Source organism: Abramis brama (genome assembly GCF_963993115.1).
Source record: "Abramis brama genome assembly, chromosome: 13".
NCBI lineage: Eukaryota > Metazoa > Chordata > Actinopteri > Cypriniformes > Leuciscidae > Abramis > Abramis brama.
In genome coordinates this window covers 21,291,098-21,317,022 of record NC_139975.1, presented here as the reverse complement: position 1 = coordinate 21,317,022, position 25,925 = coordinate 21,291,098, and the positions used below count along the sequence as shown (strand labels likewise).

Sequence of the window (25,925 nt, the reverse complement as noted above, 5' to 3'; positions counted from 1 at the left end):
ATAGAGTTATCTTGACATTATTTGAGAAAGATGGCATTTGTATTACCTTGTATTATTAGCAAATATATCAGCAGCTAGGCTTGTGTTCAGGCAAACATGTTAGGCACCTGATATACGTGTGCATCTGCGATTGAGCACTAAGTGGCTTTGTTAAATCATTACCATATGAGTCATCTCTTATAGAGACTGCTTTCCGTCTTTTTTTATTCCAATTCAACATCAAAGGGGGAAATAATGCCATAATCAAGCCGAGAACAGATCAAATAAACCAGACTCGGCTCTGAGATCTTGTGCATGAGTGTTTGTGCCTGAGTAGGGCTGTTCTTGAGCAAAAGCAGACTCTGATCAGCCTCCATATGGAGCACTTCATCAGAATCAGATTATGTGATGTGGTGTCTTTCTTTGAAAGGAGTAAACTGTTTGCTTCTCCACTTCTCCAATCTATCACTTATTCTGCTTGTTACACTTAAACTTGACATTTACATGCTAAACCTCCTGATGCTTTCTGTATATTTTCAAATATCTGCATTTAAAACATCAGATCTGTATAGACAGATCTGCTGACCTCATCACCTCATTGTGACCTTCATTAAAGGTGCAGTAAACGATTTTTGGGAAACACTGTTGATAGTGGATTGGGCCGAGCATCTCAACAAACTTGTAGCCAATCAGCAGTAGGGGGCGTTGTACACTTATGATGGGGGAGGGGAGAGAGAGAGCAAGAGGGAGATTTGAAGAAAGACTGTAGAAAGAGAGATGGCTGAGAGACATTACAAAAGAGAAAAGGTCAGAGGAATATCACTGGAAAAAGAATGGTTATGATCAGGGAAGAGCTTTAGGTCACGCGTAATATTAGAAAAGCTTTCCATTGTTGAAGAGATTGAAGCGGGAAAGCCTGAAAATGGATGCCGAGATTACGTTGTTTCTGCTCCATACGTGAGTAACATTGGTTTTGAGTGTGTGCTGTTGGCGACTAACAGTGAACTCTAACTTGCATATACTCGTGTACTGTATGTTCATTTTTGTTCTTCTTTGTCGTTTGTCATCTTCGCTCTGTTTTTCGTTAAGATTTATTTACTTCGCTTCTGCTATGCTTGTTCATGCATTTTGGGGGGGTGTGTTTGTTTGGGATGATTTTTCATATATCAACAGAATTCAACAATGATTCTCAGAAATCACTTACTACTGCACATTCAAGTCCCGCCTTAAAAACAAATGCTGACTGTTTCTTCTCTAGCAGAACTGCCAGATTACCAGGCAAGCTTTTGCTCTTTTCTAATCTAAGTCCTGTGTGTTTGGATAACTGTCAATGGAACTAACGGTGGCAAACAATTTGAACTTGTATAGAAATGTTAAGAGCAGTTCTGTTCACTCATGCTAATGGTTTCAGCCCGAGTTTCAGCATTTGCTTCTGTTCTGTTTCACAGTCTCCACAAGTTTTTTAGCCAGTCATTTACACTCAAAATGTGTGTAGTGAGGTGGAGAGAAAGAGTTTATAACTATATTTGTTTAAAAGCATACAAAAAGTACTTTTGATTGGCACTCCTTTACAGGATCCAAAAAGTCTCACATTGGCGAGCAAATTCGGTTCCAAAAAAATGGATTATTACGATATTGCCACATCATCATGGGTAGTATTAACATGATATCAATCTTTGATTTTTAAATATCATGGTTATTGTCAATACCGGAATAGTGTGACACCCCAGCGCAAACTTTCAATTATTCTTTTTCTCGCACACCACTCCTGCTATCCATCAAGGTGACTATATCACACAAGGACACAAACTCTTATTACCATAATATCTGCATGTTATTTATTTTTTCCAGTAATGACTTAATCCAGTTTCCCACTGGTCCACTACTGCTTTAATCACATGCTTTTCTTGGCCTGCCGTCATAAGTGCCTGTCGAGTTAAAGGTTTAATACAAAATCTCAGGATGTCTGCTGACTTCAAGAGATTTTGGCTCCTCACAGGAGCTGTCAGATATTTTTTAGTAGCAGTCAGAGGCTTCAGGTTCCCTGTCAGAAATGGCAGTAACTTGCTGCTCCAGTAGAGCCGTGTGTCTAAAAGATTCTGACACGCTCAATAGCCATTTAAGAGGATGGAGCTGAAGCCTAATGTGAGAATGATAGGATGGAGACGGACGGTGTCGTTGTTAGATCAGAAAGTGCAGGGAAATGTGATAGACTAAGGCAATATGATCATAGCCTTTTACTTGTGCTCGGAATCCTGCATTGATTTGTATGCAACATCAGAGATGGAAATCGTTAAAAGCTACCGAGGTGTCTGGCGCAATCAATATGAATTCACATGGCTGCACACAGGCCTAAAGAAAAAAATTAAAGCTCAAATAATAATAATAATCATAATATATTACTGAATGAATGAAAAATACAATTATTAAACAAACTAAACACATTATTAAACATAAATAATATTATTATAAATATACTTTTAATTTAATATTTTTTATTATTTATTTACTTGTTTATTATTTATTTTATTAATAATAATAATAATATGTATTATTATTACAAACACCACTATTTTTGTTTTATTATCTATTTATTATATTTATTTTATAATAACAGAAATCCTACAGTGGATGCTTCTATTTTCAACTTCATTGATTATAATGAGAGTGATTTACTTTTCTGCTCATGTCTGGTGTACACATGGTGCCAGAAACACGCCTGACATAAGTATATTTTAGAATTACATGCGATTAAACAGGACGTTTTACGACCGACTTGTCGCTCAGACAACCCAACAACTAATCAGTTTTATAATTGTATAATTTTGCACATCCCTACTTCAAAGGTAGTAATAAAATTTCATTATATACTATAATTTCTTTATAATTTCCCTTTTTGTGTGAATGTATATGTTAACCAAACAGGCAGTGTATCATCACACTGCATGAAGTACAGTTCATTAGCTGAAAAGGCAAACACATTTTAACATGCAGGCTGGAGGCACAGGTGCCCGTGCTCAGTGATGTGCTGTGCTGATTTGGGCCCATTCATATTCATCAATGCAGAAACATTGTAATCTGCTAAAGCCCCTCCATTAAAACAGCAGCGATGTGGCACGAATGTATGATTTAAAATAAATGTGTAGGAGTGGTTTTACTTCAGGGGGTTTAGCTTTCCTTTAAACTGTCTTAAGTGAAGTGATGCATCATATCGGGTCTTATTCAATGGGCAGAGATGTTGCTTGATGACATTGATTTGCCCAACAGGTGTGTGTGTGTGTGTGTGTGTGTGTGTGTGTGTGTGTGTGTGTGTGCGTGTGTGTGTGTGTGTGTGTGTGTGTGTGTGTGTGTGTGTGTGTGTGTGTGCGTGTGTGCGTGTTGCTGTGTTATTTACTGTTCCAAAGCATATGCGTATGAATAGAAGTGAATGGAATATCATGTATCCTCATCTGTCAGTGACAATGCAGCTTGAAGGCAATCCTTGATCATGTTTCCATGTAAAACTATTAGCTTAAACATGCTGCCACTATTGAGCCAAATATAATACTTTGTTGTTAACAAATCAATGTATGCTTGCTATCATTAACCAAACTGCTTACAACTAGTGATTTTCCGCTCAAAAATCTATCTTTTACTCTTAAAAATAAAGGTTCCATCATTTGCAGCGATGCCAAAAGAATGCTATTTTTGGTTCCCCAAAGAACCAAAACAAAATTTTTAAAAGAAACATTTTTGTCTTAGTGTGAAGAACATTTTACTAATCTATAGAACCTTTTTTCACTATAAAGAATCTTTTGGTTTGGAACATTTCCATGGATGTTAAAGGTTCTTCCTGGAACCACAGATGCCAATAAAGAACCTTTATTTTTAAGAGTGATTTTTTAAGAGTGAACAAAAACCGATATACGACCAAAAGACCGAATATACAGTGCAATGCATAAGTGGATACACCCATGCTAAAGTTGACTAAAAAGAGGAATAAAAAATCATATTTTGGAAATTGAACTTAATGCCTTAATTTAAAAAATTAGGAAAAATCCAACCTTTAAGGACACCAATTTTCTTTGTGAATGAATAATGTATCGTAAATAAATAAATGTTCTTCCTTAAAATACATGGTGCATAAGTGAGTACACCCCTATGTTAAATTCCCATAGAGGCAGGCAGATTTTTATTTTTAAGTATTTTTAAAAAAAAAAAATTAGGATACTATGCATCCTGATAAAGTTCCCTTGGCCTTTGGAATTAAAATAGCCCCACATCATCACATAGCCTTCACCATACCTAGAGATTGGCATGATTTTATTTCAGTTAGCCTAAAAGCTAGTTTGATTTGCATTGAGAGATGATCTTATGGAAAGTACCCCATGCCAATCTCTAGGTATGGTGAAGGCTATGTGATGATGTGGGGCTATTTTAATTCCAAAGGCCAAGGGAACTTTATCAGGATGCATAGTATCCTAAAAAAAAAATTAAAAAAATACTTAAAAATAAAAATCTGCCTGCCTCTATGGGAATTTAACATAGGGGTGTACTCACTTATGCACCATGTATTTTAAGGAAGAACATTTATTTATTTACGATACATTATTCATTCACAAAGAAAATTGGTGTCCTTAAAGGTTGGATTTTTCCTAATTTTTTAAATTAAGGCATTAAGTTCAATTTCCAAAATATGATTTTTTATTCCTCTTTTTAGTCAACTTTAGCATGGGTGTATTCACTTATGCATTGCACTGTATATATATATATATATATATATATATATATATACATATATATACATATATATACACATATGTATGTTTAGTTTTTTCTATAAAAACTGGTTTTGATATTATTTTTAGTATTCTTTATAGCTGCCAGTGTTTTAAACCATATAAACACAAGTCACTGATTTTATACCTTGTATCCTTTTTGTTTTTTGAGCGGAATTTCTCTTTGTGCTGCTTTTGCCACACTAAATTTGCTTGCCACTAACCCGTAGCTATCCGCCGCACAGGTGACTGACCAGCTTCTGTGGGATTTGATGTCACCTTTAGATCGGTTCAATTGAAGATGGAAACACTGGAGTCCGAGCTGACGTGTCCAATCTGCCTGGAATTGTTTGAGGACCCCCTCCTGCTACCCTGCGCCCACAGCCTGTGCTTCAACTGCGCCCACCGCATCCTGGTCTCGCACTGCTCCAGCACCAAGCCTCTCGAGTCCATCTCCGCCTTCCAGTGCCCCACCTGCCGCTACGTCATCACGCTCAATCAGCGCGGCCTGGAGGGCCTAAAGCGCAATGTGACGCTGCAGAACATCATCGACCGCTTCCAGAAGGCCTCCGTCAGTGGGCCCAACTCCCCCAACGAGAGTCGCCGGCCTCGGCCCTACAGCGCCACGCTCGGCGGGAGCGCGAGGGGCAGCCCCGCTAGCAGCGCCATGTCCCTAGAGCGCGTCGGCTGCCAGTTCTGCGATCAGGAGCCCCCACGGGAGGCGGTCAAGACGTGCGTGACGTGCGAGGTGTCGTACTGCGACCGCTGCCTGCGGGCCACCCACCCCAATAAGAAGCCCTTCACCAGCCATCGTCTGGTGGAGCCGGTGGCGGACGCTCAGCTGCGTGGGCTGGCCTGCTTGGAGCATGAGAACGAGAAGGTGAACATGTACTGCGTGGTGGACGACCAGCTGATTTGCGCTCTCTGCAAGCTGGTGGGACGGCACCGCGAGCATCAGGTCACCTCGCTTAGTGATCGCTTCGACAAGCTTAAGGTGAGTCCTGAACTTGATTCTTAAAGCAAGACACCCCAGGTGAATAGGGTAGAAAATGTAACTAATAGATATCAATATGCTGATCATAGGGAGCCCGGGAAGTCACCTGTAGGAGAAAAAAAAAACAAACAAGAGCCACAAATCATGGCCACAGTTTTTCAATTCGTCCCTATAGTTTATAAACCATACTCACAGATTCTTAAATTGTTCCCTCGGTTTAACAATCCCATCCCTAGAAATTTTTAGTCTACCGTCACAAGAACAGAACAAGCTCACAGTTCTGTTATCAAATCTTTTTGTATATTGTTTTATTGTGTATAATTAAGTTTAATACATCAAACTGTCTTAACTGCATGCTTAAATTCTTTGCTATAATTTGAAGCAGAATAGACAAAGACTTAATAAGAATCATGTGTGTCAGCTGTGGGAACGGATAGCGATAGCGAACAGATTATGAATTCGGGAGTACGGATTGAAAAACCGAAGGTACATTTATAAAAAAAGAAACATTGTTTTTTCCTGAAGTGCCTTGCCTTAAGCAGCTGTTTCTATAATAAAGTGCTACTAAGACTCCTCTAAATGAGCAATAGAAAGGGTTCTTGTTGACTGATTTTAAGCGAAATAGTTCAAGGTGATATCTTTTATAAAATCTTTGTTGTCCTGCATCATGTACCATCATTTATGCAAAATTGTTTTGTTTTTCTCTTTAGAAAGCTAATTTCATTTCATTAGCATCAAGCTAACCCATTCTATGCAATATCTGTCGGCCTTCATAGTGGAGCGCTTCATGCATAGTAGCAGCCAGAACTGCCAGCTGTTCCTTTGAGCAGGACTCATTATCATATTAGATGAGTTTGCAGTCCCTAAAGCCATTCTCTGTTTGACACTGAAACGCAGTGCTGACCTACTACAAAGAGCCTGATTGCTGAATCAGGGCTAAAATACAGAAGCTCACACAGAGCCACAGAGCTCCCAACCTGTGAATACAGTCGCGCCCCGTCAGTATAATCATTCGCAGCTGCAGAAGGTCAGAATTATATCCGTGCCTTGTTTTTTTCAATGCCATCATAACTTCAGAGCAGTTCTTTATATGTTTCCTCTAGATCAGCCTCCCATTACCTCCATTATCCCTGCGAGGGTCGAGTTACAAGAGAAGAGCAGGTTAAGGTCGCTTGTGCTATGTGCTTGTTGAGTTCTCATGGGGTGGATTTGTTAATATGAGCCCACATAGAGGCCTTTACACCATCATAATCTCGCACCCATGAATAGGCCGCCATTGACTTCTGCATCAGCATTATAATAGCAAGCATAGAGGGCACATGTGATCTCCCTGTGATCTCATATCCCGGTTGACCTCTTTGTTCACACCAGCTCACACAAAGGAAATTCCGATCATTGACGCATGCTCGCCCAATCTGGTTTTTGAAGAAAACGAACGAGGCTCTGCTGAAACTGCCTCGATTGTGGTAGATGCACTTCATTGTGTGTTGCTGAAAGTTGATAGCTGAGAAAGTTGCTCTTCTTTTGTCCCAAGGTCTTCTTGCAGGGAAACAGAAAATAGGCTGGCAGTATGCAAAGGTTACAGCATCCAGATCGACATTTAATTTCCTCTAGGAATCCCGGCGGACTGAGAGGATTACCTCAGTTTGAATTACTCATTGGAATGTTGTCTCCATAATTACCTCTTGCGCTGTAGGTGTACACATTCCGCACGGTCTCTGTAACAGTCTTGACGTTTTAAAAAAGTTGTGCTATGTGTAAAATAAGATGCCAGGTCTAAAATGCACTTTTAATGCAAAACGTCTGGATTGGGTTTTGTATCTACATTGCAGAAGCTTATTCAAATGTTCCCCTGCTGAAGCTTTGAACCTGTCTAACTTTGAACTTCCAATCCACAACCTGAGAAAGAGAGAGAGAGAGAGAGAGAGTAAAGACGCCATCAGGGCTCAGGGCTTCAAACTTTTAATCTTTTTCCGGCTCAAGTAAAATGAGAAATCCTTGTTTGTACGTAAGCTTCATGGTGGATGATGATGTTGATTCAAACAGTTTCACGCGTTAAAATGAGCTCTGCCATTTCCTAGTCAACATTCGCATTGTGTTCGTGATTTAGTCAAATGAAACTTTTGTGCACATTCATGTGAGTTTTGATTCTGGTCCCTGTTTGTAAATCAATGTCCCTTTAACGATGCGATCACAGCTACATGCTAAGTATGAGTTATTTTTCTGTGGCCACGAAAATATCCTTTATAAGAGTTGGTAGACGATCAATACTAAGTGTTCGCTGGACGAACAGATTAATTGATTGTAATGTTAATTCAGCTACATCAAGTTAATTCTATTAACTGATCCAAATATTACTATTTAATTATAGCGAGTTATAATTAATTATTTATATTTCCCTTTTGAGCTAATTTGCTACATGCTCGTGCCCTGAAAAAAAAAAAATTTGTCTGTGAGTAAGGGGCTGTTTACACAACACCGTTTTCAACTAAAAACGTAAAACTTTTTATGCGTTTTGCCCGTACATTTACACGACAATGGCGTTTTGGGTGCCTGCAAACGTAAAAGTTTTTGAAAATGTAAAAATGAAGATGAAAATGTCTCTGTGTAAACAACAAAAACACGAATCTCTGAAGACGATGATGTAACACATGTTTTACATGTTCAGTCTATAGTGTTTCTTCGCCATCTAATGGCCTGGCAGCAGAATACAGCGTTTTTAGTCAATTTCGCGGATCCAATGATGTCGTCTGTACGCAGAAAACGCAAAGGAAAAACGTCTTCGTTTTAAGCATATCATTGTTGTGTAAATGTACTCCAAATTGACTGTTTTTCTAAAATAATAAGTGGTTTTGGTAACAAAAGTGGTTTTGGTAAATAATTAATTATTTAATTAGAAGAAATTAAGTGATTTCAGTTGAGCTCCTGCACCTTGTGTTTAGGGGGAGTGGCTATTAGCTATTTAAATTAATTAAATAAATTTTTAATCATGCAGGCCTGAAAATGAAATAGTTTTTATATCATTAAAAAAAAACATCATGGAGATTCGTGTTGTTTTTAGGGTTGTCACGGTACCAAAATTTTAGTAGTCTGTACCAATACCATTAAAAAATGTAGCAGTTCTTCGTACCAATTTCGACACCAGAGCTAAAACCTTTAAATTAAGTACTTGCCGATCACTGTCAGTCATCGCAGTTTCTGATTCAATCACGCATTTAAATTCGGTTGTCAACCCAGAAACTTTGCAGTGTAGTTGGCAGCATGAAAAAATAAACTTGTATTCAGATTGTGAATGGGAAATAAACAGAAAGCAAGATAAGAGCCTCCCTTTATAATCATTAAGGCTGTCTTTCTCTAAACGCAAGCTCACTGAATTCTGCTGGAGTAATGATGCTGAAAATTCAGCTTTGCCATCACAGGAATAAATTGCATTTTAAAATATATTCAAACAGAAAACAGTTATTTTAAATTATAATAATAATTCACAATATTTCTCTTTTTACTGTATTTTACTGTATATAAATGTAGCCTTGAGGAGCATAAGAGACTTATTTAAAAAAAACATTAAACAATATTTTAACTCCAAACTTTTGAAAGGTAGTGTATAAAAATACAGTATGTTTGATAATTGGGTTTTCAGTGTTGATCCTCTCATGCTTTGTTACAGGCAGCTAATTGATTGAAGAGCAGGCACTTCAGTCATGGCGTTCAACTTTGTGTGCAATGCTTCAAGGAGCTAATGAGCTGCCATTCATTTATAACCTCGTCAACACCTCTTCACACAGTCTCCACTTCTAAACAGCAGCAGAAATGAGCCAAGGCAAATATTATGTTTAGGCGTGCGGCCGTGCGCTGTCCGCTGCACTCAGCATGTGCCTTCCATCCTTCTATTGATCTCACCCGTCTCCTGCGTTTGAACGTGACTAACATGAGTAACATTGGGCGGTGGGGCCTTCAAAGCATGACAGCAGTCTCACAAACACTCAGGGATTAGGTTTTACAGAGCCAAAACACAAAATATGAAAAAAAAGTGGCGATTAAAGGCTTAATTTCTATTTCGGAAAAGTTGCAAGTCGCAGCAGTCAGCTTTGATTAAAGTTCCACCCGGTTTGGCGTTTGGGCCTCTTACTCTAAGCTCCTTAGGGAAGCAGTCTATCTTCTCACAGATATGTGAGCCCAGCTCAGCAGACACCAGCTCGCCCAATTCTGCTGCATTCAGTGAGCCATCAGTAGGCCGCTGGGGTCATTTTCAAAAACAGACAGTTTTAAAAGCCAATAGAGCAAGTCAGCTGAAAAGGTGCTTGATATGGCCTGGGCTTTCCTTCCACCTCAGCCTCAGCCAGATTTCCCTACTGCAGCCACATTAGCCTGGTTTTGCCTATCCTTTAGCCCAAGGTGTTTAGTAGAGATAATGCATTAGGAAATATAGCATGGCATGGCATGGCATGAATCTACGCATTATGGAAATACTCCTCATTGAGGGTAATGAAAGGTACATATTTTCTGTGCACTTACAGCTGTGCTCTGACTTGCACCCATATTCAGAGGACAGACTGTGACCCTCAATATTATAGTCAGTGTAGCAACCTATTTTGAAGCGGTAGCTTAAGATACAAGCCAGTCATACTTTAAAGAAATTATAGACCACCAAAAAAACCTTTTTTTTAAAAAAAAAACAGTAATGAACAGCAGCATTATTATTGTATTATTTTAGTACTAATATTGAAATTTGTTTTAAAAAGTTATTCTGTACTATATTAGAAAATTACAATCAATTAAAAAAAATTCAATTAAAAAAAACTATATATATATATATATATATATATATATATATAAAGTAACTTGTTACTGGAAAAGCTGTTCTGATTTAAAAGCAGCTAATCTAGGGTCACGCTACTGAAAAGCAGTTAAATCAGTAGCATTTCTCCTTTTAGCTAGTTATGCCCCAACTCTGGTAATAGTCTATTAAAATAAAAATGTGTTTTTATGGTTTTTGCTGCTATTATTGCTTTTTGGATCATGTCTTTGACTCTCCCATCTGTATGGAAGCGTGCCAGTTTTTTGCAGCTGCGTGAGAACAGAGTGAAGCAAGAGTGCTTGTTGTTTCTGTATGTAGGCGTTCCTAGACATTCTTTGGGGCTTTTTTACTCTCTCCTGTATAAGCCTGCACATACCTGGCACATGATTGCGTGCAAAATTGACCACATGTGTGTAATGCATGGTGCAGGCTGTGAAGAGATGTACTAGTGACAGGTTATCAGAGGTGAATATAGAGGCTTTGAACCTTTCGCTCCCCATACACAATTAATGCAGAGAGGAACTGAAAAGCTTTTAAGAGCAGTGAAGTGGAGTCATCAGCCTTACAATGTGATCCACCTTCTTCTCTCTCCTCTTTGGTCTCCAAGTTCAGGAGTTTCTTGAGTGCGGGGGGGATAATGTGGTGTTTCTTTGCTTTGTGCTGTGGTGTGAAGTGCAAAGCACCACATATATCATCTTCCAGCTGCATACATGATGGACAATATCAGTAATGCTCAGAGAGTGGGATTAAAAGCTGTACTGGCTCTGGTTTTAAGAGATTATTCCACTCAGTCTTGCCCCTCTTTGAAATGGGATTTATGTATTAGTAATTCATGTAGATTCTTTTGCACTCATGTTCTACCTTTATTTCTTATTTGGCCTGTCGTGGTCCTGTAAAGTTATTTGCGCAAGCTGTTTTGCTTTGGAATGCCGTATTTAAAGAGTTAGTTCACCCCATAATGAACTGTTTTTCTAAACCTATATGACTTACATTCTTCATGTAACAAAAGGAGAAAGTTTGATGCCTCTGTTGGTCACTACATGAAATTACAATGAACAGTCTAAAAAAAGGACTCGAGTATCAAATAAGTATACTGTATTACAAGTCTTCTGAAGCTATACAATAGCTTTTTGTGAAGAAAAAAAAAATGTGACCAATTTGTGAACAAATTATTTTATTTTTATTTTATTTAATCAGTTGGTTCAATTCACAATAACGATCTGAATGATTAATTCACGAATCAGACTGATCCGGTTCTTGAGTTCAGTCAATGTCGATCTGTTTCTCTAAAGCAGGGGTGGGCAAACTACGGCCCGCGGGCCACATACGGCCCGTTAGGCTGTTTAATCCGGCCCGTCGAGTATTTAAAAAATTGTCTTAAGATCGCGTTCATTTTGCCTTTTTCTTGCAATACTTTGCGTTATATATATATATATATTGCGTTGCATATATTTGACAATCGGAATATCAGATATTGTATGCCATAGCTAACAAATGTAAAAAAGGAAAAATGACATAAAAGCAGATCATCATTCATTAAGCGCTGTTGTGGCTGCGGTGTGTCACGTAACAAGCAGTGACGCGTCACCATGGAAACCAAACAGACCGCGACTTAAGCCATAGACTTGTTGCACGTTAATGTTTTTTCCTTTTTTGGAAACTCAGAGAAAAAAATGTGTGGTAACCGCTTGCACACCTGTTTAGTTTTTCCTTTGACTTGTCTGCTATTTAGTTTCTTTGCTCCTCTGGATTTGTGGATGTATCCTGACTGATTCCGTTTACCGACCTTTATCGCCCGGCTTTCGGCTATGCTCCCCTGTCTGCCATGTAACGTTACAGAACCCGGTTTTGTTCATTAAATGTTCTGATCTGCCTTTGCTTTTTATGTTTTATTTTATTATACTTAAAATAAATTTATATATTCGTTAATTTCGTTTTTTTCCCACAAATGCATGACTTTTGGAAGTGCAAATTGATTGCCATGTGCAGTTTTAATAAAGTTGAATTAACGTAACCTTCTGTCATTTTTACTCTTCTAAGTGTACACTTGTAGGTGTTTTGTTTCTAATTTACTGTTAGGCCCATTAAATAATAATAAGGATAAACAATATTTAAAAAGTATAGGCTATAATTATCTAACATCTGACTAATTAAAAATTAACCTCAAAACATAACATGCTAAATGGGCGATATCTAAGTTAGCATAAAAAATGTATTGTCAGAATGTCGTCTCTCACATTCGCGCAGTCAATTTCGCGCAGACGTTGCCACAACCTAAATGTGTTTGCTCAGCCCGATCTCATGAAAGTGCGAATACTACGAATTGTATTTGTAGTGCTTATGATACGCAGTTTTCGCTGCATATGATGCGCACTTTATGGCATGTAATAGGCACGCACTCCGCACCCCAATCCTAACCAAGGGGTTTACAGTGCGTAGATATGCACGCAAAAAAAACATTTTTGGCATATAAATGGCACGATAAATAAAATTTGTGGTATAGACAGCACTTTCATGAGATCGTGTTTCATAATCTGCTACTGGGCAGGTGTTGTGCCGAATTTCGACCCCCTGCCAAATTATTACCCCCCTCCTTGAAGTCAGTACCTGATTGCCTAATCCTAACCCCACCCCTAATCCTACCCCTCCCCCACAACTAATCCTAAACCTACCAATACTAGGGGGGTAATAATTTGGCAGGGGGTCGAAATTCGGCACAACACCGGCCCTCTGTCAAATTTTAAAACCCAGTGTGGCCCTTGAGCCAAAAAGTTTGCCCACCCCTGCTCTAAAGAGTACTTTAAATATACTGCATGTATTTATGTTTTATGTTGATGCGTCACGTTATGATGAAGATGATGAGGCAAGGTGTATCTCCAGATCTTAAGCAGGATAAACATTTATTAAATAAAACAAAAGAACAATTTCCAACAAGATAAACAAACAAAACAGTGTGCTAAGTCATACTCAACACTAGACAATTCACAATAAAGAGAATATTATTATATTATGTTACATAGAAGCTGAAAGAACAAAGGCCAATATATAGCCTACACAAGATAATGAACTGAATACAAAACAGGTGTGATATAATCAAAGAACCAATTAGTCATCATGACAACCAATGAAAACATACTTTGTAACCATAACAACAAATGAAACAGGAAATAATGAAGACAAACTAAAAGTCCTTGAAAATTAAACTGGAATAACAACCAAATGTGGTTTATTATTATTTTTATAAATGAACCATCCAAATGAATCGATTCACTTGATTATTCCCTCAAATAGCTTAACTATAAAGCTATAGTTGTGTTTAGTTGATTAAAAAAAAAAAAATAGCAATGTAGCATTTCTTTTTACACTACATCACTACATGTTGGAAAAAGTAGCTTGTTAAAGTAAAAACTATTCTGTTTTAAAAGCAGCTGAGCTACTGTCATGCTACTGAAAAACAGTTAAGAGTTATATAGACCACTTTTTTGATAACGATTTTTGGAAATATCGACCAGGTCATTCTTCAAAACTTTTCCTTTTGTGTCACACAGAAGAAAGTCATACAAATTTGGAATTTTCACTCAGCCTTTTGATTTTTTTTTCTCTCCCTGATTCTCTACCGCAAACCTCACTGTGGTTTTCACACAGAATTGGTTTTGTTCAAGCTTTGATGTGGTGGCATTTATCTGCATTCCTCCATCTTTGTCAGTCAACAGTTTTCAGGATCAAGTGCGGTTCCTAATACATTCTTTACTGTGTTCTGCGTGGGTTGTGGTCGATTGTGAACAAAAATGCTTTGTCTTTCCATCTTTTCCGGCCATGTTTTCAAAGATCAAAAATTGTTTAATTGCTCTGCATCCACTTCCATCCGAGCTATTCTGATCCCAGCAGTTTAAAACTGAGGTGACATGGGTCATCCATTATCTCTGCTAGGGATGCTTGGAGCTTTTCCGCCAAGAGTTGGAATGTCAGAAGACAGTCCAAGGTAGGAATTTCCTGCGGCCTCTCTCCATCAGGAAAGGCTGTGGTCATTCCAGCTCATCCTGCATGACTGAAGCATGTTGTCCAACAGCCAAGAACACTGCCTGTTCTAGGAGAGAACAAGATTGTGTGAGACCACAAGCACGTCTGCATTGATTCTGAGACCTCTCTCCTTGTTTCTCGGCCTCTGAGGAATACCGAACCAGTTCTTCCTGCCCTGGGACACTCATTGACTATGACAAGACCCCCCTCCACCTATTCTTCCCCTTCGGCTTATCTCTACCTCTGCCAATGAGTTGAGGAGACAGAAAGCTTGGATCTTATCACAGACCAATGAAGGTCACTGTGAACATCGGACAAGACACAACAAACTTAATGACCCCATGAAATCAGGGGTTTGTTGTTGTTGTTGTTTTACAGTATGTTGGTCATATGAATGGTATTGTCCATTTTTTTAAACAAAAAACAGACTGAGGCTACTGTTCAAAATTTTGGAGTAATTTTGGAAAATTAATGTTTCTTAAATAAGTCTCTAATGCTCACTATTTTACCAAAAATATTTTTATAAATTCTAAAATGTAATTTATTCCTGTGATGGCAAAGCTGAATTTTGAATTTAGACTAAATCAGTCTGGGTCAAACTGGGAATTTAAGGTAAATCGATATGCAATTTAATTCTCACTATTGTTATTTAAACATTTAATATAAGCAGATGTAAGGGACTATTCAAATTTTGATATGTGTTTAAATATCACATTCTCTATTCAACAGACCTCTATAAGCAAACTTAAATGAACTTTCTATCTTCACCAGCGAGGAAGTATTAAGTTGGCACAGTTGGTCCTTGGAGCATGCCTTGCTCTCAAGTCTTACTCATTTCATGCGTTTAAAGGAGTCTGGAAAATGAGATATATTGCGAGTCCCAGACTGAATTTTCATTCTAAGGTTTTCTGAGATTTTTTCCTTGCCTATTCAGCCCACTTTAAAGAGCAGGCACATCATGCATGCTTTATTGCTAAAGCCATCCTTAATGGACTGTTAAAAATGTCACCTATCAGCTGTCCATAGTGCAAGTGTCAAAGAGCCCTGGGTCCAACAAATCTGCCATGCTGCCTCACACAAGAGAATTCCAGCAGTGAGCTTATTTCCCATCATACAGTCTGTTTATCTTGACTCTAGCGTTAAGTCTTGTGCCATGCATGCTAATTATTCTAGAAGATTAGAACCCGGGGAGGTAAAAATAGTGTGTGCCATCTACGTAATTATACATTCTGCATCACAATGCGATCCAAAATTCTCTCCCTGTCAGTACGGAAAAGCAAGGTAAACGGTGAAAATTTTAGCACAAGTCAATTATAAATGGAAGTTCTTACTTACCCCCTACCAGGCACCAACTAGTAGCTGTGGTTTATTAGTTTGAAAGCTTCCTTATTGGAGAAGATCCTTTGCTTGTAAATTTAGATCAAACGGTTGCTTCATTGTTGTGATAAATAAGTATAAAATTTATTTTAAATTGATCATTTACTTACAGTTCTTGGGTAAAAATGTGAAGAATTTCCTGCAAAAGGGTGTGTGTGTGCGTATGTTTGTGTATACATATATATATATATATATATATATATATATATATATATATATATATACATATATATACACACACACACACAAAGATTAGTATGTTTTTGTTGTTTTTTGTTTTTTGAAATGAAAATGTCATTGGATTGTAATCCCACGTAAAAATGTCTTAAAGCCCTATTCGGATGGGATTAGTTTTTTGGGACATATGTCTGTTAAGTAATTGTTTCTGTTGACGTAATATTGAACGTCAGTTCACACAAGATAAGTGATGCATGTAGAAATTACTGAAATAGATTTATGCTCCGGATTATGCATTATGCATTTGTGTACTGCATTTTGCATTATGCATATGCATTGCCGCCACACATTTAGCACAACATCGTATGCAAAAAATTCTAAATATGAAGCATAAGCATATATTTGGTATTATTAGGAAGTTGAATTGAATTTCAAACTAAATGCATTGATTTGTTCACATTACTGAACCTATAATCCAGCAATGCACATTAAAAGGGCTATTTGTTCACTTTTTGAAGATCAAGTATGTCCTTTCTTTCTTTTTTTTTGTTCTGATTTTTGAAAAACAGACAACAGTCTCTGAACAACATATACACACTTGCAACTTCCCTTCGTCTCCCTGCTCCAGTCGCAATGCTTAGTTTGGGGCCGTTGCACAGTGGGTAGTGTACATCCTTGAGTGTCGTGACACATAAAAGCTGTTGTGTTCAGGAGAATGTGGGTTTGAATCCGATCTGTACCATGTCTCATGCTCTATCCTGTAAAATTAAATGCCAAATAAATAAAAAGAAAAGCAAAACAATTCTGCTTTATATAAGTAACAAATGTTATGCATTAAAAAACTATTTAGACTTAAAAATGATTAAAAAAAAATTATTTGTTCATTGACCAACATCCACTTGAGACACTTGGAGTCATTGATGTACAGCAGTAGTTAAATTGCATTCAGGCTGGACATGGGCTGTGGAGAGTAGATTCAAAGCCTTTTTACCAATATGTTAATTATTATTTTATAGTAGATAAAAGATGCTGTATTGTTTACCAGCATGAGAATTCACAATCTTTAAGAATTCACTGAACAGCTACTGACATGGCCAGACCAGACGGGAATAATATAATGGAGAAAGTCTGATAATTATTACATTATCCTACCTCTCCATACAAAACTAATCTGGTCTAAAAAAGGCTTTTTGTTTGTCATAAACAAATAGTCGTGAAAGGTACCCTCACAGGGTCCAGAATGTGTTTTTGCATTAAACAAAATCGATACAGAGCGCAACAGAATTGATCAGAAGGCACGTTTAGAGGTACATTAACTCTCATACTCCATTGCTACACACTAAATACACTTAAGTTGCTCATCACATCCCCAGGTTCATCCGATTGGTCTATTGATTTAAAACTGACATTGATCCACTGTGCAGCGTGTTAAAAGATTTAGAAACTTGACACATCCTCTTAAAAAAATGGTACATTTCGAATAAGATTCTGCAAAAATATGATAAGGCAGTGTCCACAACGACCAAAGATGTCTGTCTGGCACAGTGTTTCCCAACCTGTTTTTTTTTTTTTTCTTAAGGGGACAGTTCCTTATTTACTTGCGTCATTATTTACTCACGCTCATGTAATTTCAAACCTGGAGGATTTTATTCTGTGTAACACAAAAGGAGATATTTCGAAAAATGTCTCAGCTTGTTTTTTTATTTTATGTTTTTTGTCACCTTCTTTGTCTTTATACTGTACACTGTAAAAAAAGATATATTGTTGGTTTAACTTCTAATAGTAAGTTATCTGTTTGCGTTCAAATTTTGAGTTAATTCAAATTTTTAATTAATACAATGAAGCAGATTGAGTTTCAACAGAAACTCAAAATATTATGTTATCTGAACCAGCTTAATTATCTGAGGTGATTTGACGAAAGAAAAGTAGTTGTGATAAAAAAGTTGTCGTGTTGCATCCAGTGTAGACAACATAACTGATTATAATGAGTTCTATTGTCTTTGGTCGCATCACATCGTGCCGCTCGTGTCCGGTGTAGACAAGGTGTAAGTGTAATGAATCTACTGGTCTGGAGAAAGATTTTGACACCAAGACATTGTGTATGTATAAGTACTTGCTAGTTTGTTTTAAGTAGCCTCTTTCCTCCTGCATCAGAGCATCTCTGATAGCATTAGCCATCAAAAATGCTGTTGCTGTGTATTTTGTTACTCTACAAGCGAGCAAAGTCTTATGCTTGGTGTGTTGACAGCTTCATTGATTATGATGGTAGCGATCCAGATTTGCTGCACTGCTTCATAGACAAGATGTAAGAAGTCCATTTGCATGTTAAATTAATATTTATGTTTTGTACCATTAGTTGTTAAATGTGCAGTGCCATACATTTAGTAGATTGAACAGCTCATTATTCATTATGAGCCCTGGGGATGTTTTTAACCAAAATGTTTTTTAACATTTCAACCAACGTTCAGCAAATGTTTGAGAAGCCATTTTCTTTATTGACGCAATGCAGGTCACAGCATGTTCGTACTAAACTTAACAAGAGTCCAATGAGCTGCCAATGCAGGTTCAGACACTGACTGGAATTACAGTCAAATAGAAAGACAAAATTATTTAATTCACTCATTTGTGTGGATTAATTTACTAATTTTGTCTTCTTTGTTTTAGCAAATCATTTGGGGCAGGAATTTTCCAAGCGGTGTTCTTATTGTTAACCAGAACTAAAATGATTAGAAGTCAGTAATTTATATAATAAAATGTTGAAATAAAAATAAAATATAATTATGAAATGTGAAACTTAAAAAACTTAAATGAAAATTTGCTAAATCAAATGAGTTTAAGTTGAAATAATAGAACTTACTAAATTTAATGAAAACTGAAAATATTAAATTCAAAGCAAATTCAAAATATCAATTAATAGTATATAAATACTGCTAAAATAACACTGCTTTCAAGACTTAAATTGTGCGTAATACCCATAATAAACCAAATTTTAAGCCTTGATAGATACAATGTTTTGAAAGTGCATCATATATCAGGAAGTCAGCCTACAGATTGTTGAGAAAATGACATACTTCCACACAGTTTTGAGCTGCAGTTTATTAGTGACTCATTTGGCTCAAGCATTTCTCATTGGTATGTATTATAGACAAATATCTAATGGTTTGGATATGCTGCAGAGGCTATCACGACTCGGCATCTGTTGTTATTATAGCTCGCTTGCGTTTTAAAAACCCAGATCACACAGTTCTGACAGAATATCTCATAAAGTGCTGTGTGGTTCGGAGACTATCATCCAGAGTGTTTCAAAGGCCCATCAAAGGGATTTTTTCACTCTTATGTAGCCAATTAGACACTGAGAACTGTAGTTTGGAGCGTGATACAGTAGTTTCAGTGTCTGTTGCTGCTGTGAGACTACAGTCGTCCCTGTTGTGCATCTCAAATGCCCATCTCAGTCTCCTGCGGTTTGAGAACTAGGCCGTGTCTTTGCTGTGAACCCTTAAAGAAAGCAGCACTTGTCATTCTTGGCATCAACACTCCTTTTTATCCGCCTTTGAAAACATGTTTACACTTCAGAGAAGTTTTGCCTGTGTGAAGTCGTCCGGTACTCTACAGCCCACAACAGCAATGACCGCCTGTATTTAAAGTCACCTTCCAGTCCAGCTCAAGATTATAGTGTTGCCCGAGTTCGGAGCTTTAATGTGTTAGAGATGGCTGCTTGTGAAATCTTTTTCTCTTGCTGTGATGAATCAAGAGATGTCAGTGCAATATTATGTGTAGCGCTCTATTCGTCTGCAATTGTGCCTTTTGAAATTGTGTTTGTTTGTTTTTTTCTTGAGGGAGGCAGGAGCACACTGACTGCCAGAAGCAGATGTAGATATATGGATGATCGTGCGCAGATCTGCCTTGATTTACTGTGGTAATTTTGGAATGTTGTATTATACATAGATTTGCAAGTTGTGCAATGCTTGTAAGAGGATGTGTGATAAAAAACAGTCATAATTTGGTATATGGCATTTTGACATCACGTCAGTACAAAACAATACTGAAATGGGGGGGGGGGGATGTAAAGAATAAATGTATTTATAATTTTTTTTTTTTCAATGTATGGCTTAATTTCAACCGAGAAATGTGGCAGTAACTAAATATTATGTATGTTTTTACTATATTTATTTATTTATTTTTATTTTAGTAATGATTATTATTTTATTAATACTTTTTTAACATTTTATTTTAAGCATTGTAATCACTAAATGTTTGCTTGGTTGTCTGAAGCTTACTTGAATTTGTTTTATATTAGGTGCACATTTATGAAGTTAAAAAGTTTATTAAAAACAACAACAAAATACCACACCCACATTTTTCGAATTTTCTCCAAAATATTTGAGTGGAATCTTTTTATGCAAAGTAATAGCAGAAATGTATGATAAGAAATATAAGGCATTCCAATACAGTTGTATCCACTGTAAAATTGACACTGGTCAGTTTTCTAGAATTTGACCCAATCTTGTTCTGGCCTTTGGCAGCCTTGCTCTTTTTCAGCGATCAAGAGTAGAGAGAGAGATGGACAACATGTGGAAGATGAGGACAGAAGGTCCTCTTGATGCAGGGCGACAGTGTGACTCACCCTTCATCCACAATTGAAGGTTTCAAATGGCAAGTCCCTGCACATGCCGGCCCATGTGCTCTGCCTGAAGAGAGGGAATTCTTGTTTTCTCTTGCTTTGTATTTGAGTCACTTATCCGGGTATTGCTAATCTATGGATTTATGGGTTTTCAACTGAGAAGGACGTTTGTTTTGAGACTTTCTGCTCAACATGTCCTACTCTGCAGAACTTACAAACATGAAGGTCTCCAAGGGAGAGGAATTATGGGAAGTGTCAGAAAGAAAGATTAATTAATATAATAATTCATGTTCAAAGGAGTAATATATGACAATTTCAAACTTGCCTGGACTGATCAAGTTCTAAGCTTCCCACAGCCATCATTCAGAGGTGCCAGACCAATTTCAATGTTTTAAAAATGGTGCAAAACTATAGCAAGCCTCATTTACATAGAAAGGAGGCATGTTTTGTAAAGAATGTAAATATTCAAGGCACAGCACTATTTCAGCTCATTTAGCACATTTAATTGATTCATGGGTGGCTAATCTGCCCTACAAAGGCAAAAGACCTTAACTCGCTAGAGTGTGGAACTGAGAAAAATGACTTTAAAGATTTTTAGTTGTCCCGCCAAATTAATTATAGGTAGGACACTGGAAACCTGGCAATTAAATGTTTTAGTAATGAAAATTATCTACATAAAAAACTGACTTTTGACCACTATTTTAAAGTTAAAACTAAAAATAGTGTTAAAAATAGCCTTTGTATTGTCAGCAAAAAGTGAGAAGTCATGCCAAGGCAAAAGGCAGTAACTTCCACATTATCAATATTTGGTTGCTGATCACCATTAACAAAATCATTATAGTAGGCCTGACACCTGTATAAAATCTAGTGATCATGGCATTTATTTTTGTATAATTTACAATTACTTATAGCCATCTACTTATTGCTATCCTGTGCTTTGGTTGCATTCTGATTGGCATTATTAATACATTAGACATGACAAAATACCTCCATAGATATATTAGTCCAGCGTTGGCCTGGCCGGCGAAGTTTTGGCAGGTCTTTTGCCTTTGCATGGCAGTAATGCTTTAGCTCATTTAGTTTTCATTTGAAGCCCAGTCAAATGATTTACGGCACTCACAATATCTCTAGGGTGTACATTGTAAGCGGCAATTGTAGATTTGTTGTTGTTCCCTGAGTGCAGCTGGAATAATTTCATGTTGTCGAATGCACAACAGTGCTCTCTTTCTCTCCACCTCTGCTATGTACCCACCCTCTTTCACCTTGAATTCATAACACCAGTTTTCACAGCCTAATGAGAGTCTGGAGGCAGTGTACGGCATTCCTGGGTGGTGATATAAGCCATACACCTGTGCACACTTGTGTACGCTTTACCAAACTACAGCCAAATGTTTTGGGCTTCAGAACCCAAGTGATTTTTCAAACTGAAGAACGAGACAAACCTGAACCTCAAGGCCAATCGGACTGCTCGATTCGTCACTAGCAAGCACGGCGTTCCAAAGAAAGTGAATCACCATGTTATTAGAATCCCGGGAAAATCTACAGCAGTTAATTGTTACATAAATGAAATGTAAATCCATTTAGCAGACATGCCACGTAAGTCAGTGTTCATGCTTGTCCAAATTGATAGCACTTAACTCATTGGCAGATGAACCAAGGCTTGTTTCTGCAAATTAATTTTTCTGAATAAACCGTTTGTTACGCTGCCTGTCAAAGACGGATGTCAGGCTGAAAGTTGTCTTCAGCTTATGATTACATGGAGCGTGCGGGGTTGAGTTCGGATACGGTTCAAAGTCAAATGGAGGAGATGGTATCTTTCCAAAAGAGCAAAAGAGTCTCAGAAGTTTTGTGGCTATAAATAAATCACAAGCTTTGTTTTGCATCTAAGACCTCTGGATCCTCTCGAGGGCTTAGGCTTTTTGTGTAACAGCCTCTGCCGTGCATTGTTATCATGTAGTTTCATCAGCTTTGCATGTCTTTTTTTATGCTGTGACCTCTACTGCAATGACCCAGAGTTCGTTCCTGCTCCACAATGGCCATTAGCTGTGACCCCAATGTTCCTCTTTCAAGCAGATGTCAATATCAGCCTCCCAGACATTCAGTAAGAGGAGATAATGGCCTTGTCAGCCTCTCTTTCTGCCCGTTTTAAGTATAAAAACACACTTCACCCAAAAAAGCATCCACCTCTACGTCTCCCATGTTTTACTCCCTTCTCTCTCAGGTGTTTATTTGATAAGTGAGTGGTCTGTAACATGATCTTATCAGAGAATAAAAGCTGGAATATTCTACAACTTGTAAATCTGATTGATTTTGTGGTGTGTTCGACTCATGTGGTCGAATGCATTCAAACAACCACAAAAGACCACCTACTCTACGCCTACTGACTTAATGCATAAACATTATGGGAAGCGCGGTAGCCAGACGGGATTTAAACTTGTCGGCTGGAGACCCAAGTTTGGTTTGAAGATGAAAAACGTACCAAGCACAATGTTCTCTCACCATTCCTGTTTTCTAACACGCACTCACAGCGTGGTCTTGCGGCTTTCAGAGCAGAAACAAAGCTGCTGCTCTCCGTTTTCCATCGTCTCTTTTCATGTTCACACACTCTGTATGTAAGATGTGCAAGCTTATTTAGTGGACAAAAAAGACAGGAAATGTAAACAGGAATGTGTCACCGTCGTCTACTTGTGATCCGATCGACCAAAACGCATCTTAATACCAAGTGTAAACCAAGTGTCATGAAACCCCCCTGTTTTAGTACTGGTTGTTCACGCCTCAGATTTGAAAAAGACTCAAGAAAGTGGCGTGTAAAGCTGTGGAAAAGTACAAGGGTAGGAAGAGGGGAGACAACAGCGCAGTGATTGGATAAAAAGAGTTAATTCTCATTAATAATGTGTAGAAAAGCTTAGAAACCGATGGTGAAGACACATTCTCCAGCCACGGCAGCCAATCACCACTCCGAATTAACGCATACCTCACTTTTCATGATCTTGGTTCAACTTTGCTTTTTAAACTGGAAGAGCGAAATAGCTCAGAAGAATGAAAAAATAACCACTTTATGGAGTCAATATAATTCCACTGTATGTTTTCAAAAGAATAAAGTATCGGAAAACGTTATTTTCTTTTGCAATACTTTATTCTTTTGCAAATATATGTGGCATTATATTGACTCCATACCACTTTCCCCTTAATAATACACATAATGAGTGCTAATGTTGTTTTCATTGATGTGCAACTTGTACATATGTTAACATCTAATAAAAAAATGTGTTTTTGAGTTTCGTGTCCCTTTAAAAGTACACTTTCACACTCTCAATTTATTATTTAATTTATCTAATGATATTGTCCAGCAGTGAAATGTATTTATTTTTTAATTAGCCTAATTTCTGAGACTAATTTCATAGCTAGCAGTTTATGTATCCTAAATAAACACAATTAAATGATATTTTCATTCTTTTAAAAATACTTAGTTCACAGGTAAACATTTACTTTGATTTTTCTTTGTTTTCTTAATAATCTTAATATTTTGCCTCGTGCTCTTCACTGACACTTGTCTTCTTGAGGGGAGACATTATGTGGAGGAAAAAATGTTCGGTCTAGTCAAAATGACATCATAACTGTATTTTGTTAATGGTCTATTTTATAAAAGAAAAGTTCAATATTTCCCCCCTAAAAGGAAATACACACAGTAAACACTGCACTCATCACACAATTATGCAGGGCTTTTAAGACAGTATGACATATTTAACGTTAAATATTATATATTCTTCAATCCCACACAGCCTTGATTTTGTTTGCTTGAATTAAAATATGATTAACTAACCTCACTAATGTCTTTTGGTAGAAGCTGAAGTGTCCCTGTACCCTCAAACTCTGACAAGCAGAGGCGCCGCTGCGTCGGTCAAAGAAGCTCTGTTTTTTGATTAAAATTAATTATTGTCTAACTGAGCAATTCCTTTCCTTTTAATGTCCTCGGTGGGTGTAATTAACTGGAACGAGTTCCTCTTAAGTTGTTTTGCATGAAGCACATTTTCCCTCAAGGGATCCGTCTTCCCCATGAGAGCAAGTAATTCCTCTGACACTCGTCCCTTTAACCTTCAAGCCGGTTAGTGTGTGGGGGAAACTGTGGTCTTCGGGCTTGCGGATCTGTTCCCGGAGGAATACGTAGATGTACACCTGCCCTTGTCTTATTAGAAAAAGTGAGGTCAGGGAAGAGATGTTCTCATGAAAAAAACACCTGAGCTCTCTGAACTCCACCGTACATTTTCATTTGGATTCAAAGCAAAGGCATGCTAGATGGTTTGACGAGGTCAAAGCTTTAAACTCGGCATTACGGGATTGATTTTTTTTGTTGTTGATGGAGAGAAAGGGGGTGTATTCGACTGCGTTAAAAGCTTAATGGCACTCCCCAGACAAGCCTCAAACAAGGGTAATGTAGACAGAATTAAATGACTGTCTAATTAATTAGAAGAGCGAAGGCTGGGAAGAAACAGCAGTGGCTTCTCATTAGAGCGAGTTTGCGAGTCTCTAGAGAGTGCTGGTTCCGAATATTATCCGGTGCGAGCGACATTTCCCAGCAGGCTCTGGTTGCTGACACATGCACGCACTCAACCGCCCGTTGTTAGCATCGTAGCTGTGTTTCCGCATTGTGTTCCCTCAACAAAAAAGAGGAGAGGATCACGAAATAATTAAACACACCCACTTTGAAGTTTGTTTTCTCGCCTAAGGATGTAATTCTGTTTCAGGATTTGTTGTTGTTGTCGCTCTGACCCAGAACTTAATGGACGCGGCGCACGCCTGTTATAGCGTGTAACGCCTACAGTGCGAGCATCAAACGGCAACTCTGCAAATATCTTGTACATCTCCACTTCCCCCTGTATCTGGGATCATCTCTTATCTGAAAACAAGTTCTAGTCAAACTGGGAATCATTTGGACTAGAGCTTTACAGTATCAGCAATGTCAATGTTAGTAAAGTCCCCCCAAAATGCAGCCTAGATAGTAAGTCCTTGGTACAATAGAATCTGTCTGCAGCCTGCAAGACTTCAAGTTACGCCCCTTCAAGTTACGCCCACTTCAAGTTACGCCCCTTCAAGTTACGCCCCTTTAAGTTACACCCCCTTCAAGTTACGCCCACTTCAAGTTACGCCCCTTTAAGTTACACCCCTTCAAGTTACGCCCACTTCAAGTTACGCCCCTTCAAG

The 25,925-nt window shown here is 37.9% G+C and overlaps 1 protein-coding gene across 4 annotated transcripts in view; it reads left to right on the top strand.

Moving 5' to 3' along the window:
- Window positions 1–25,925, top strand: part of mid2 (midline 2) — a 111,400-nt gene that overhangs the window by 46,310 nt on the left and 39,165 nt on the right. For 3 of the 4 annotated variants that reach the window (XM_084134119.1, XM_084134120.1, XM_084134117.1), the window contains exon 2: window positions 5,022–5,730. In XM_084134119.1, coding sequence (XP_083990245.1) covers window positions 5,038–5,730 — 693 coding nt within the window. In that variant the 5' untranslated portion in view covers window positions 5,022–5,037. Of the gene's footprint in view, window positions 1–4,981; window positions 5,731–25,925 lie in introns of all 4 variants that reach the window. The other variant, XM_084134118.1, reaches the window with a different exon arrangement.